This window comes from Eptatretus burgeri, chromosome 9 (genome assembly GCF_056783735.1).
Source record: "Eptatretus burgeri isolate ZD-2024b chromosome 9, Ebu_testis_v1, whole genome shotgun sequence".
NCBI lineage: Eukaryota > Metazoa > Chordata > Myxini > Myxiniformes > Myxinidae > Eptatretus > Eptatretus burgeri.
This window is the reverse complement of record NC_140969.1, coordinates 106,099,499-106,114,388: the sequence shown is the minus strand read 5'-3', so window position 1 is coordinate 106,114,388 and position 14,890 is coordinate 106,099,499. Positions and strand designations below refer to the sequence as shown.

The window sequence follows — 14,890 nt, the reverse complement described above, 5'->3', positions numbered from 1 at the left end:
CTCTCTGTCTCTCTCTCTGTCTCTCTCTCTGTCTCTGTCTCTGTCTCTGTCTCTCTGTCTCTGTCTCTCTGTCTCTCTGTCTCTCTGTCTCTCTGTCTCTCTGTCTCTCTGTCTCTCTGTCTCTCTGTCTCTCTGTCTCTCTGTCTCTCTGTCTCTCTGTCTCTCTGTCTCTCTGTCTCTCTGTCTCTCTGTCTCTCTGTCTCTCTGTCTCTCTGTCTCTCTGTCTCTCTGTCTCTCTGTCTCTCTGTCTCTCTGTCTCTCTGTCTCTCTGTCTCTCTGTCTCTCTCCATTCCAAACAGGAAACTTTCTGTTTTTAGGGATGTCATAAAGGACACAAACAACAGGGACGAAGAACTAATGTAACCTGTTAGATAAGGGGGGGGGGGCGTAATGGACACTGCATCAATGGCAGTAAATTCTGTAATTAATTTATTTGTCTGACTTTTACAATCTTTATTTCATTTATATTGAATTATATACTTGAACACTCTCAACGTAGAACACAAATCGCCTTGCTTGCACTTTCAAAACCCTTCCGTTCAGCGACGTGTTTAATCGGGTGGTGTGTAAGGGTGATTTCGAAGACTGCTTCAGTCGTGACAAACTTCCGGATTTTTTTTGAACGATCTTTAAAGTCATTATTTATTTGTATTGAAGTAGTGTGTATGTCCTTGCCAATGAAACTGCCACTGAAACTGCCAATGAAGCCCTATGTGCCTTTACGGCACGAAAGGAATGGTATTATCTTCGTCACTGTGTATACGTGAACAGAGTGTGGGGTCACGTGTTCAATGAACTCTCGTTCAAACTCCTGTATCTGGCATTCTGTCGCAAGCGGTAAGTTTCTCTTTTCTTTTGAATTGTCTACATAATTATCTATGGCTCCTGGAGGAACCTGTTCCTCTGGATGTTACATCCAAGACGAGCATATTTGGATACAATGTTGTACTTTCAACTGAATTAGAAGAACGTTTGTATAAAATGAACAAATCAACATTGTGACGAAACAATGTATTTATTTGTTTGTTTTAACCTGTGATCAGAGCCATGTTCTCTGATCGGAATGCCAAACAGACCGACCCTTTAACCCTTTAAGATAAGTGGATCGGTGCGTCGGATTAATCGGGCAGCCTGGGAATGTTTTTCTCCTTTGCAGACGTCGATGTTTTGCCATCTTTTTGCTTTGTACTCGTACTTCTGCCTTCCGTTAGTTTAGTGGCACACATGCTTGTGGGTGAATACCACTGATTCCTTCTGGAAAGCGGAGGCCTGCGTCGCACGCTGCAATATCATTTGTCGGCCAACGTGCTGATCTGCCTCATCTCAAGTGACGTCTAAAAACCTCTTTGCTCGTCTTTCTCCCGTCACCATTGAGATGCTTGCTTTTTCATTTTATTTTTATTTCATTTTTGTGCAGAAAGTACATGAAAAAGGGGTCAGTCCGAAAATCATTCACACTGACCTCGAGCAAGGGAAGATTATAAACATCAACGACAATGCAGTTTGTAAAATCATTTTATCACTTTTTCTCTCTCCTGACAGGTGACATTCACGGTCAGTACACGGACCTGTTACGGCTCTTTGAGTATGGCGCATTCCCTCCAGATAGTAACTATCTTTTCTTGGGGGACTACGTAGACCGGGGTAAGCAGTCTCTGGAGACTATCTGCTTGCTCCTGGCCTACAAGATTAAATACCCAGAGAACTTCTTCCTCCTTCGAGGCAACCACGAGTGTGCCTCCATCAATCGCATCTATGGCTTCTACGATGAATGTGAGTTGCACTCCAACGTTTATCTGTATTTAATGTGCGATCCTCACGTGATGTCACATGAGCCCAATTTAAATGAAAATATCGTTTTTTTTTTGTTTGTTTTAATTGCTTTATTTTTCATTTTTCATTATCATTACATGAAAATGTTTTAATCTGATGATATTCTTCTACATTTTGCTATTATATCTGGAAGTGTTCTCATGTTCACTCTGTTGTTCATAGGTACAGTGTGTCTCCATTCTCCGCCTCACCCATTCTCAAAGGGAGGCGATTGTAATCAGTAGCTGTGTTTTTGTGTGCATATTTATATTGACATTAATTGTTCATTCTAAGATCGAGCTTAATCTATATATCCCGGTGTGATTCTGCATTGTTAAATGCTGTCTGATGTAATTATCTCCACCACCTAGGGTGGATGGGGGTTACGTATTCACCCATGTTTGTCTTTTTACTTACAAAATCTAAACATTTCGGAAGTATATTGATGACTTCCGTCATCTGTTTGTGTGTTTGTGTGTTTGTGTGTTTGTTTGTGTGTGTGTGTGTGTGTGTTTGTTTGTAGGCATGATAACTCGAGAACGGAAGAAGCTTCCAATGTCAAATTACACCACGTGATTCAGGAGGGTGATGGCTAGCGCTGATTAGATTTTGGTCAAAATCGGTCAAAGGTCAAGGTCACAGTGAGGTCAAACATTCGATTTTTGATGGTTTGGTACAGAATCGTCGTAGAAACTTCTGGTTTGCATCGCTACCTTCTCTAGAGACAGCTTTTATGAGACAAGGTCAGAGGTCAAGTTGACGATTTCGTAAGTACCAGTGTATGACTGCTTGTTACTTTGGAAATCTAAAGATTTCGTAAGTATATTGATGAATTCCGTCATCTGTTTGTGTGTTTGTGTTTGTTTGTGTGTTTGTGTTTGTTTGTGTGTGTTTGTGTGTGTGTGTGTGTTTGTTTGTAGGCACGATAACTCGAGAACGGAAGAGGCTCCCAATGTCAAATTACACCACGTGATTCAGGAGGGTGATGGCAAGCGCTGATTAGATTTTGGTCAAAATCGGTCAAAGGTCAAGGTCACAGTGAGGTCAAACATTCGATTTTTGATGGTTTGGTACAGAATCGTCGTAGAAACTTCTGGTTTGCATCGCTACCTTCTCTAGAGACAGCTTTTATGAGACAAGGTCAGAGGTCAAGTTGACGATTTCGTAAGTACCAGTGTATGACTGCTTGTTACTTTGGAAATCTAAAGATTTCGTAAGTATATTGATGAATTCCGTCGTTTGTTTGTGTGTTTGTGTTTGTTTGTGTGTGTTTGTGTGTGTGTGTGTTTGTTTGTAGGCACGATAACTCGAGAACGGAAGAGGCTCCCAATGTCAAATTACACCACGTGAATCAGGAGGGTGATGGCTTGCGCTGATTAGATTTTGGTCAAAATCGGTCAAAGGTCAAGGTCACAGTTAGGTCAAACATCCAAAACATGATAACTCGAGAAAAGTTACCACAGGTATTGTTGACGAAGCGTGAGTTTGGAAGATCGAGGTAAGTTCGGCGGAATTTGTCAATTCGTCGAGTTACGGCTGTTTAAATAATTTCAGTGTTGTAAAATAATATTAAATAATTCCGTAAATTCCTGTGGAGAAATGGAGTATTTTTGCTTCAGTCGACGTTACGAGTTCGTTTTAACTTCGATTTTAATTTTGTCTTCGGTTTTTGCGATCACTTAGGACGCTTAACACTCGGTTGTCAAAATTCTGGTAAAAATCGGATGTTTTGGAGACGTTTTAAGATTGTATAAAAATAATTTACCCACCGCGTCACGGCTCGTCACGTGGTGCAGCGCGCTTGAGCAGACGCATCGTTGAGTCACGTAAAGGTTTTGCGTGTGCGCACTGACGTCATCGCACTCGCCCCGGTGTCCTTTCGAGTTGGGGGGGGGCGTTGAGTGTGACCTTTACGTTACGTTAATCCGCGGTAACTCGAGAACGGAATAAGCTACCAATGCCAAATTACACCACGTGATTCAGGAGGGTGATGGCTAGCGCTGATTAGATTTTGGTCAAAATCGGTCAAAGGTCTAGGTCACAGTGAGGTCAACCATTCGATTTTTGATGGTTTGGTGCAGAATCATCGTAGAAACTTCTGGTTTGCGTCGCTACCTTCTCTAGAGACAGCTTTTATCAGACAAAGTCAGAGGTCAAGTTGACGATTTTGTAAGTACCAGTCTATGACTGCTTGTTTGTTTGTCCGCACAAAGATTTCGTGTTTTTCTCCACAACCGCTTGTCGGATTGAGACAACATTTTCACCATAGGTGCAACTACTCATGTAGAATGTTTTAACCATAATTATGACATCATAGGTCACGTGGTGTGGCAGCCATGTTGGAAAAAACGGAAAAAACTTTGGAGCTCCATCTGAAACCGCACCAAGGAAAAAATTGAAACTTGGCACACAGCAAGTACTCCTCATGGGGAATGAGTGTGATATTTTTTGATGACATCATGGGTGCCTTCGTATGGCATCATAATTGCATTTGTAGAACACTACATCTGATCAATATGAAAATTTTTGAGGGTCACCTATGGATAAAATGGTCCACAGAAAATTTTTGATGATGTCATCAGTCACGTGATTCGGCAGCCATATTGTTTAACAACAAACAAAAAAAACTTCAAAAATCTTCTCCAGAATGGCTGGATAGATCGAGGGGAAACTTCACACAAATGTTCCCCAAGCCAGGGGTGTACAAGTTTGTTCAGGAATAATTGATAGGTCACATGGTTTGGCAGCCATATTGGATTGAAGAAAAATATTAAAGAATATTTTCTCTGGAATCGCTTAATCAATCGATATGAAACTTCACAATTATGATGTAGTAGTGGTGAGGTATACATGTTTGAAATTTCAACTTGATCGGACGCATTATCTGACAGGCAGAATTTTTTAATTTTTTTTGAATCTGGGTTCTTTTTGGGTTTTTTTGAATAAAGCTCACTTGGCTGTGCCTGGATGGGTTTGAAAGTCGAGGATTAGCAGCTGAAATGCGAATCCTCTCCAGGTTCCGCCTGATGACCATCTTTACTTTTTACTTGTTTGGGTTCCTTCTGATGACTCCAATGCAGGACTGTACCTATTTGATCTTCCATTTGATTTGAATTGAATTTATTTTAATCCCATTCTGAATTCAATTGAATAATGAATGGTACTAATAAACGTCCTGGGTCAGGGTCATGTGTCCGATCAAAGCTGGGTTGCATCAAAGCGGGACGTCTTGGTAGCCGGTCTTCACTGCCACCAGTTATAAAGTGGCACTTCTAATTACGTCTTATTAATTACGTAACACCTTTATTATTTACCCCTTTATTTACCCCTTTATTCCATTTGAAGATGTTATTTATTGCTTAGACTCTTCCCACCCCCTTCCACAAATTTATTTTGGAGTGGAAAATAATGGTTCATTCTGGCATTTATTTTTGAAGGAGGTTTAATTTTAAGGGTGGAAAAGCACGATGAAAAATACATTTTATGTGTACAGTACTGTACATACAGGTAGTGGACAACTAAATAGAAATACCTGAGTGAATGAGGGACACAAGTATATTGAAAGAAATGGCTTCCACACAGGTGTGGCCCATGTGTTGATTAAGCAAATAACATCCCAGCATACTTAGGGTCATGTATAAAAATGCTGCACAAGCCTGGTTCCCTATAATTATGGTTAGTATGACTAAAAGAGGAGACCTTAGTGACTTTGAAAGAGGGGTGATTGTTGGGATGCGTTTGGCAGGAGCTTCAGTGACAAAGACGGATCAATTTGCTCATGTCTAGGGTGATGTCAGCATGGAACTCTGAGGGAAAGACATAATCAGAAAAGGGCAACAGTGGGCAGAAGCGCATACTCCAGGATCATGATATCCATGTATTAATTTGCAGTGTGAGGCAAAGCAGGTGAGCAACTAAAGATCGATTGACTGTAAATTTCAACCTGAGGTGCGAGCAGCCAGTTTCATCAAAAACAGTGCACCGCTAACACCACAGATTTGGATACCATCATCGGGTTGCAGTGCACAATGCACCTTTGTGAGTCCAGTCGTGCAAAGGGCACAGGCAATGTACTACCGAGCAGTGGAGAAATGTGATATGGTCAGATGAGTCATCCTTCACCATGTTCTCGAGAAACGGACGAGGGCATATGTGGCACAAACCTAAATAACTCTACAACCCTGAGTGCTTGGTTCTAACAGTGAAGGGTCTGGCTGTTCTGTAATGTTGTCGGCACATTTTCCTGGCATCGTTTTATGTGCAGTCATTCCCTTAGAAGATAAGGTCAATGCCAATTGCTACTTAATGGTACCGAGTGATCATTTTCACCCCACCTTGCAGCATTTCTTTCCTGCCTGGAGGGGTGTCTTCCAAGATGACAATGATCCCATTCACGGTGCACGTGTGGTCACTAAATGGTTTGATGAGCATGACACCGGTGTTGTCCATATGTCATGACCTTCTCAGTCACCAGATCTGAACCCAATCGATAATTTACTGGATATTTTGGAACAACGCCTGAGACAGCGTTTTCCACATCCATCAAGCAGGTGTGAGTTGAGTTGAGTTGATTGATTTTCTCATTGAAGAAAGGTGTCGCATCCCTCCTGCAGAATTCCAGACGCTGATGGACTCTATGCCATGGCGCATACACATCGTACTGGCCACATGTGGTGGACCAACACTCTACTAAGTGACTTTACATTGGTGTTTCCATTTTTTTTTCCACTATCTGTGTATACACTATAATCACATTTGGGGTGTGTATTATCCATGAGAACTAAAATGAAAGCTCTATTTCTCCAGATTTCTCACAGCGACACAAGATTGACCTTCCTTACTCGGTGCCGCCATCTCAAAAATGTATTGCATTGTGTGGGAAATATTATGCAACATTGAATCTATATATATTTTTTGTTTTGAACAACAATTTTTATTATTTTTATTTTTGTTTACACTGTTGAGGCTCGTGTGAAAGCTAACACACAGAACGTACAACAAGGGGAGCAGGAGACAAGAGGTGCGGGAGAGGGAAGGAAAAAAAACAGTGCAGAACAGAGACATGAGGAGATCTGTGGAAGGGAGAGGCATGGGGCACGGTACACAGGGTAAAAAAGATGGACACTGCAGGGACTTTCAGGTCCTCACACGGCAGGGACTTTCAGGTCCTCACACGGCAGGGACTTTCAGGTCCTTACACAGCAGGGACTTTCAGGTCCTTACACGGCAGAGACTTTCAGGTCCTTACACGACAGAAACTTTCAGGAAGGAAAGCAAGGAATTTGAAGGAGGAGGATTTGGGGTGGATTAGTGGGGGTAGAAAAGATCCTGGTTTTGGATGGGGGAAGATAAGAGATGGTGGTGAACTGCTGTTTTGAAGATGTGGAGGTGAAGAGTGGGATTGAAGAGAGTGTGGTAGTTTGTTCCAAAGGTGGGGAAAAATGAGGAATGAAAGAGTGAAGGTGAGCAGTGATTCCTGATTTTGGTAGTTTTACGAGAATGGGGTTGGACCTTGAGCGACCTGTGGAAATATGGGGGGACCTATCTCAGATAGAACAGGAGTAGGGGGGGGCAGGCCAGAGAGGAGAAGGGTAGAAGACAGAAAGACCACCGACCTGCTTGCAGTGAGAAAAAGAGAGAGACCCAAAGACTCAGCCTCATCATGGGAGATACCAATGCTTCTCAATGCCTTGGTTTCCACAGTGTGAAGCTGAGAAAGGTGAGTGGTGGGAGCACCACCCCAGAGGGGAGAGCAGCACTCCATCAGGCTGTGGACGAAAGCTTTGTATGTGGTCAGGAGCTCAGGTGTTCTGAGGAAGGACTTTGCCCGTTGGAGGATGCCCTATCGGTGACTGGCTTTGGAGGCCAGGTTGGAAATGTGGCTTTCCCAGTTGAAATCATGGCAGGCAGTGAGACCCAGAACATTTAATGAAAGGACTTCTTCCAGAGGATTGTTGAGAAAGTAGATGGGGGGGGGGGGGGTTCCAGACGGTCCTTTCGGAGAGACATGGTGAGAGTGTGAGATTTGTCAGGATTGAAAGACATGTTCCACGTGTTGGACCAGTTTGTGATTTTATCCAGATCTAGAGAGAGCGAAGAAGCTGCTGCTTGTTGATGTGAGGGATTACAGATGGTACGGCAGAGGGTGGAGTCATCAGCAAAGAGATAAAGAGGAATTTCCAGTCAGAGAGATCATTGATGAGAACGAGTAAAAGACCAGGGCCTGGAACACTGCCTTGAGGAACTCCAGCCTGGGCAGGAAGAAGGGATGAGAACTCCATTAAAGGGCCACATGTTGGCTGTGACAGGAGAGGAAGTCTGCAAGCCATGAGTGGAGATGGCCTTGGATACCATAGGAAGAAAGTTTGGTGAGCAGGACAGGGTGCCAGACCTTATCAAAAGCACGCATTATGTCTCGGGATAGGGCTCTGATTTCATGTCTGGCATTGAGGACCTTCATCCATTGTTGGGAGAGCAGAAGCAGCATATCCAGGGTGGAGTGACCTGGTCTGAATCCTACTTGATCATAGGAAATCATACCATTGGAGAAGAGGAAGGATTTGATGTCTGAAGCGATGATGGATTCCATAACCTTGCTGATGATTGGGAGAAGGCTGATTGGTCTGTCGTTGCAGGGATCTGTTTCTGCACCTTTTTTATGCAGGGCAGTAATGTTTGCTGATTTCCAAGCAGATGGCAGATGACCTTGAGCAAATGAGAGGGTGAATATAATAGAGAGAGGGTGAGCAAGAGCAGCAGAGCAGGTTTTTAGGACACGTGGGCTGATGCCGTCTCGACCGGTTGCAGAATCTGAGTCGAGGTTTGACAGCAAGCTCTCCACCTTGTCAGGAGAATTTTTCATACAAGAATTAATTATTTTTCCATTGTAATACATTAGTTTGCTTTTAAAACCCTTCATCTAAACCAGTGGTTCCCAACCTTTTCTATGCCGCACACCCCCAGGAAATGTTTGATTAATGTTCGCACCCCCTACAAAAGTAATATCATATTTGAAGATAAAGAAGTCTAATTTATAATTTTTGAACCACATACAATACTGCGGGTGAACAAATTGAACAGATTGACAAATATCTTACGCCTACAGTGTAGGCGTAATGATGTACAATGATTATGTCAAATGCTGCGTTATACTGATTTTAAAAGCAATACTCTGACAATCAGTTACTTTACTTGTATGTTAATTCTGTTATTCTCTCCTTTTGATTAAATACTCGTAAACGAGATTACTATCTACGCAACACAACCACCTACTACCACTTCTCAAGGCACACTGGCAGCTGGCTGGGTGATGACTCATGACTCGTCACTCAAGGACACAAGCCACTCTTTGAAATTCCATCTCGCACCCATAGGGGGTGCGGGCACCCCAGGTTGGGAACCCCTGATCTAAACTGTAAAAATACACATAGTTATAGCGGTAAAACAAGCTCGGCAATGAACGCGTGGGTTGCAGCACAACAGACTGCTCGGGGATTGCTCTAAAGTCTAAATTAATGACTCTTGAGAGTTACGAGATGACTCTCGCTAAACACTTGGGAGTTATGAGCGAGCTGTTACTGTGCTAATCTGATAGATGTCACGTAGCCACTCAGTCAGGCTTGTTCGGTACGTTTAACTTGCCACGTCATTCATCATATTGTGTTTCATACAAGTTTGAAGTGAACCGTTCAACTGAATTAAACACCATCTAAAATGGTTCTCTCCAGACATCGGCAAAACACCGCTCTTGACTTGATTAAATTTCCAGTCCTGAGCTGGAGTTCATTTTTGCTGGAGTTCATTTTTTGGGTGTGGGTTACACATATAAATTGGTATTTTCCTGAGAATTTTATCTGAAGAGTGCCTTGCGTATTATTCACGAGTGATTACGACAGTTGATTTTTCTTTTTTTGGGAGTGCAGCCGGAAGAAGAGCCGGATTCATGTTTCATTGATTCGAAGCAAGTGGTACCATTCTGCATGGCCTTGTGCTTAACAGATTAACAGCATATTGTGAAATTATTTTTTGTGTCCACTGATTCTTTTTCCCTGCACCCCCTCCTCCTTCTCCCTGCCCTCCTCTCTACAACCTCATTCATTCCCTTACCATTAATTAATTGGTCAAATTATGTCATCTGCATTGATCTGTCACGGATGAACATCACTTTGAAGCACCTCACATTGAGAGTAAAACCTTTTTTGGGATTGTACAAGTGCCACTAAAAAAAACAGTAGAACGGCACTGGGTAGATGGTATACCTCCGCCTGAACGGTTTACATTTTGTATCCCACTGATGGTCTGGATTTGCACCTGGACTTTAGCCAAAAATCGAATTGGCTTGTTCTTGTCACACACCTAACTCATCCACCTAGTTTTGTCACGATCCATCCATAAATCTTTGAGATATTATGCTTTATCTCGATTTTTGGGCACATCTCTCAATCTTGAAGAAGCACGGAAAAAATTATCGTATCCGGATCCACATCTTCAGCACAATCGAATCGATTCATCCATGTCACACACCCAACCTGTCCACCAAGTTTCGTCCGAATTCGTCCATAACGTTTTGAGATATCGTGTCCACAGACAGACAGACAGACACTTGTGAGAGAGAACATAACCGCCATCCACCTTCGGTGGCGGAGGTAACAAAGGTATTGTAAAAATACAAAGGTTGGTCAGAAACCACAAGTCAGCTTGTTGCCCTTATTTGGTGACAATTTTGGCCAACGATTTGAGGTGCATGGAAAATGTCTGTTTATCTAATGGATGTGATTGTCCAGTGAAGTTGTGTAAACATGGTGAAGTTGGACATGTCGTTATGGAAGTGCAATTTATTCTTTCAAAACTTAATTTTGACAAAGCCTGGATTGTATTTTTAAACAGTTTGTTCAGTTTTGGCAATACTGATTTGGTTATGCTAAGCATATTGGTTGCAGATGAGTACTAATGTTAAAATTTTTGAAATTTTACCAAATTCCTGGGAGATAATTTATTTTTGTGATTACGGGGTTTTTACAAACTCCGTGAAAAGTTCTCCATGTTGTCTCGTAATAATTGTCTAGTCTTTTGGACAAGTGTTTTGCTCGGCATTGACATATATGTATATATTGCACAAACACACGTGTTTTATTCACTTATTTTTGCTTTTGTTTTTTCCCTCCGATTGCAGGCAAACGGCGGTTTAACATCAAGATGTGGAAAACTTTTACTGACTGCTTCAACTGTCTCCCCATTGCCGCTATCGTCGATGAAAAGATTTTCTGCTGTCATGGAGGTAATTGAAAATGGCATTGGGTTGTTTTTTGGGGGTTTATTGATTGATTGATCGATTGCTAATGACGAAACAACACTCGCTTTTCCTCATTGTATGATGAATGCTTAAAAAAAATCTTTGCATAGTTTCCATTGAACATTAAAATGTGCTTCTTTCGTTTATTTTATTACCTCCACCAAGAAAGGTGGACGGAGGTTATGTTTTCACCTGTTGTGAAGTGATATTCCCCTGGAATGATTTTTAAATACTCAGTGAGAGTTTTCTTCATTGTTCCTGTAGCTCTGACTATCATTGGTATAATTTCAGCTTCCTTCAATTTCCAAGTCCTCTTGACCTTGTTTTTGAGATCCTGGTATTTGGTCATTTTTCCTGATTTTTTTTTTTGTAGCAGTTAGTCCAAAGTCGTGGGGAACTGAAACCTTGATCAACAATGCCGACTTTTCCTTTTTGTGTTTGACCACTATGTCCGAACGCAATGCTTTGTTTGCAATGTCCACACGTCATGGGATGATCTTGTCAAACAGTTATGGACCGATTCGGACGAAACCTGGTGGACAGGTTGGACATGTGATGAGGACGAATTGATTCGATTTTGGTGAAGATCCGGATCCTATAATTATTTTATTTTTATTTTTAAAGTGATTCTACACCATTGAGAGATCGGGTGAAAAACTATATGTACCATGATATTTCAAATAGCTGTGGATGGGTTATATGACAAAACTTGGTAAATTAGTTGGTTAATTAGGTAACAAGAGGAAGCCGATTAGATTTTGGTTCAGGTCCCAATGCAGATCCGGTTCATCAGTGGGATACAAAATCTAAACAGGTTCAGCCTGGTGGAGGTATGCACTTCAAGATTAATTGAATTAACTGAAATATCCCACGATGAAGCTGAGTCTATGGGCCTATCACTTTCCCATCGCAGACAGGTCGGTGGTCTCTTTCTTCTTCTGCCTCCTTTATGGTCTTGCCATCTGCTCTTTCCATGCTTTGTCCCCCCCCCCCCCAGCTTCCTGCAGGCTCACACGTTCCACCATCAACCCCCTTCTGGTGAAACTACCTCAATCCAGGATCACTGCTCACCTACACTCATTCTCATTTGTTCCTCTTTTTTTTTTTTCCTCACCCGTGAAACCAACTTCCACGTCGTCTTCAATCTCCTCCCTGAGAGTTTGCTTCTGTATCCATCTTGTCCACCGCATGTGTCTTCCCCACACCCATGCTATGTCCAAGTCCCCCTCTATTTTGTCCGTCAACCCTGCTGCTGGTGTTTCCTCCTCTTTCCTGTTCCTTTTGTTCTGTTGCGTCTCGATACGTTCAGTATTCCAGCTGTTCCAAAGTTTTTAAAATATTTTTATTGTACAAAAATAAAAATTGCATGTACAAAAATTATAGGACGTACCTGCGTCTCCCATTCCCACCGTTTCCACATTTTCATTACTTGCCAGAACAACAAATTGACCACAATTTTTTTCTACAATATTGAGGCTCATGGAAGAGCAAGGGGACATCGGGGATGAACTGACGGGGCAGCGGGGCAACTCTTGGATACAATAAGCAGGAAATGGACATTTTTTTTTTTAATAAAAGGGAACGAAGCACTGCAAAACTGCGTCCACGTCTGTGTGTACATTGCATAATGGTTAGGAAGTTACGCCCTCCCTCCCCCCATTCTAATTTGACAGGACAGTAGCAGCTGCTTCCCTGTCGACTGACCTGGAAATGATCAGATGCTAGTCTAACAAATCAAATACGTCATTCAATCCAGGCAAATCTCTTGCTCTCACTGAAAAAGGTTCAACCTTTTGAGCGTCTGTGCCTCACAATCGGTCACGACCTCCCCGAGGCACCAAACTGGCCTTCAAGGAACGCCACATACTGGGCATCCTCCATCGCGTCAATTCTTTCCTTGGTAAATCTGAACTTCTCATGAACTGCAAGAACTTTGTCCACAGCTCAGTGGAATACTGCTCTGCCTTGTAGACCGTGCCCCTGTTTCTTCTCCACCCCTCTCTTCTGGATTCTGTTGAATCGAAAGCTCCCGACATTATTGGCATTTTCCACAAAGAAGCTAAAGCACAAGGTTTGTTCCTCTCTCATTGCAGAAAGGTTGGAGGCCTGTTTTTTTTTTTCCAGCTTTTACTATGGTGTTGTTCACATTGCTCTTTCAACCTTCCGAACCTCCTCCAGTTTCTCAACAATACATCTGTTCTTGCAGTAGCCCCTCTTTATCTTTTCTTCTTTAAACTGCGTGAGTCCAGGCTCACTGCACACCTCCACTCCTTTGTTCCTCTTTTTCTTCCTCTCGTGGAGCCTCCTGAAGTGCTGCAATTCCACTCTTCCCTCGTCAGCCTCAAGCAGGCAGGACCCCGCAATCTTATGTCATTCCTCCATCTCCTAGTATGTTATCGTCATCGCGCTTGGCAGCCTGTCTGTCCTCGTGGTCTGTAGCATTCTTCTGGTTTTAATCAATAGGATGAGTACTGAGGGGTGCTTTAAACCCTTTTTTTTTTGGACAAGTCATCCTTCTAGTTTCAATAGAGTATCAACAATTTCATTGTTTATTTTTTTTTATTTGCCTTTTTTATTTCAATGGAGAGTGCCCACTATCTCAATACCACTGTTTAACATGATTTGTGTCGCCAGTATTTATTATTTTTATGCCTCCACAGTCAGAGGTATGTTTTCGTGTTGTGCATCAACATTCGTGTTGTGTTATGGTTTGTTTTGTTCCCACAATAATTTGTGAACGACTGAAGGGATTTCAACCAAACGTTGCACAAGAATGTGCTGTATTACAAAGATGAATTGATTAGATTTTGGCTTCCAAGGGTCAAAGGTCTATGCTATAGTCGTGCAACCTTTAATTGAAAATCTTTGTTGCTGCAATAACTTGTGAACCACAGAAGGGATTTCCACCAAACTTGGCACGGGTATGGACTGCAATACAAAGATGAACCCGTTCGATTTTGGGTTCAACAGGTCAAAGGTCATGTGCCCTTTTAAAATCTGGATACCACAACTTGAACTGGAAACATCTGATATTTTCTCTCTTGCGGCCTTTAATTTTTCACGTGACCTTCAATTGAGATCAAACGTGTCGATGGTCGACGTGTAACGCGGGCGGAGGCACTTCCATCGAAACTTTTGCGTCAAATGATCTTTTTCATATCGTTCCTCATCCTTACCTTTTATCATATTCTTAATCATTATAATTTATATCCTGCGCTTTGCTATTTCATTGTTGGGGCCCATATTTAGCCAATGCATTTTTGTAAGGTTTACTTCCCACATATATGACAAAAGTATTTTCTTTTGCCTGTTCTTGATGGGGTCCGTGTTTGTGCAGTTCTGATGGTAAACCCTGTTCAGAATGGTGTGGGTTCTAATTGCTAGCTCTGTCTCTGTTCCCTTTGTTTGGGAATACTTTGCACTTCCTTGGCAAGTTTCTGTTTCACGATTTTAAATTTTTATTTTAATTTTTGCAGTGAATGCAAGACAGGTGCAATCCTTGCAATACAAAAGATTGATGTATTGATAGCAATGATTCGAGCATTGCTTGACGTGTTTTTTGGGGGTGCTGCCATTGAATCGAGCAGTCTGCTGTCAATGTTGCATTGTTATCCCCACACTTAAAAAAAAGCTTTTGTCCTCAGATTTTCAACGAAGCTTTATTATGAGAATATGGAAAAGAGAAATAAAAAAAATTTGTTCAAAAGGTCAAACGTCAGCATCACAAAATCACCACTTTTCATCTGAGTGACCTGAAATTTTTAGAATTTGCATATTGGGTCACCG

At 42.1% G+C, this 14,890-nt stretch overlaps 1 protein-coding gene and 1 long non-coding RNA gene across 5 annotated transcripts in view; both read left to right on the top strand.

Moving 5' to 3' along the window:
• The window catches only part of LOC147020853 (serine/threonine-protein phosphatase PP1-beta catalytic subunit-like), a 96,804-nt gene that overhangs the window by 19,725 nt on the left and 62,189 nt on the right, over positions 1–14,890 (top strand). For all 4 annotated transcript variants that reach the window (XR_015061982.1, XM_085896553.1, XM_085896555.1 and 1 more), the window contains 2 exons: positions 1,543–1,773; positions 10,985–11,089. Coding sequence is in view for 3 of the 4 variants with exons in the window: in XM_085896553.1 (XP_085752679.1) it covers positions 1,543–1,773; positions 10,985–11,089 (336 nt within the window). In the remaining variant the exon portion in view is untranslated. The remainder of the gene's footprint in view (positions 1–1,542; positions 1,774–10,984; positions 11,090–14,890) is intronic.
• LOC147020854 (uncharacterized) lies at positions 1,791–10,978 on the top strand. Its single transcript, XR_015061983.1, has 3 exons — positions 1,791–2,579; positions 2,733–6,977; positions 7,028–10,978. It is a non-coding gene; the product is annotated as an uncharacterized LOC147020854 (long non-coding RNA).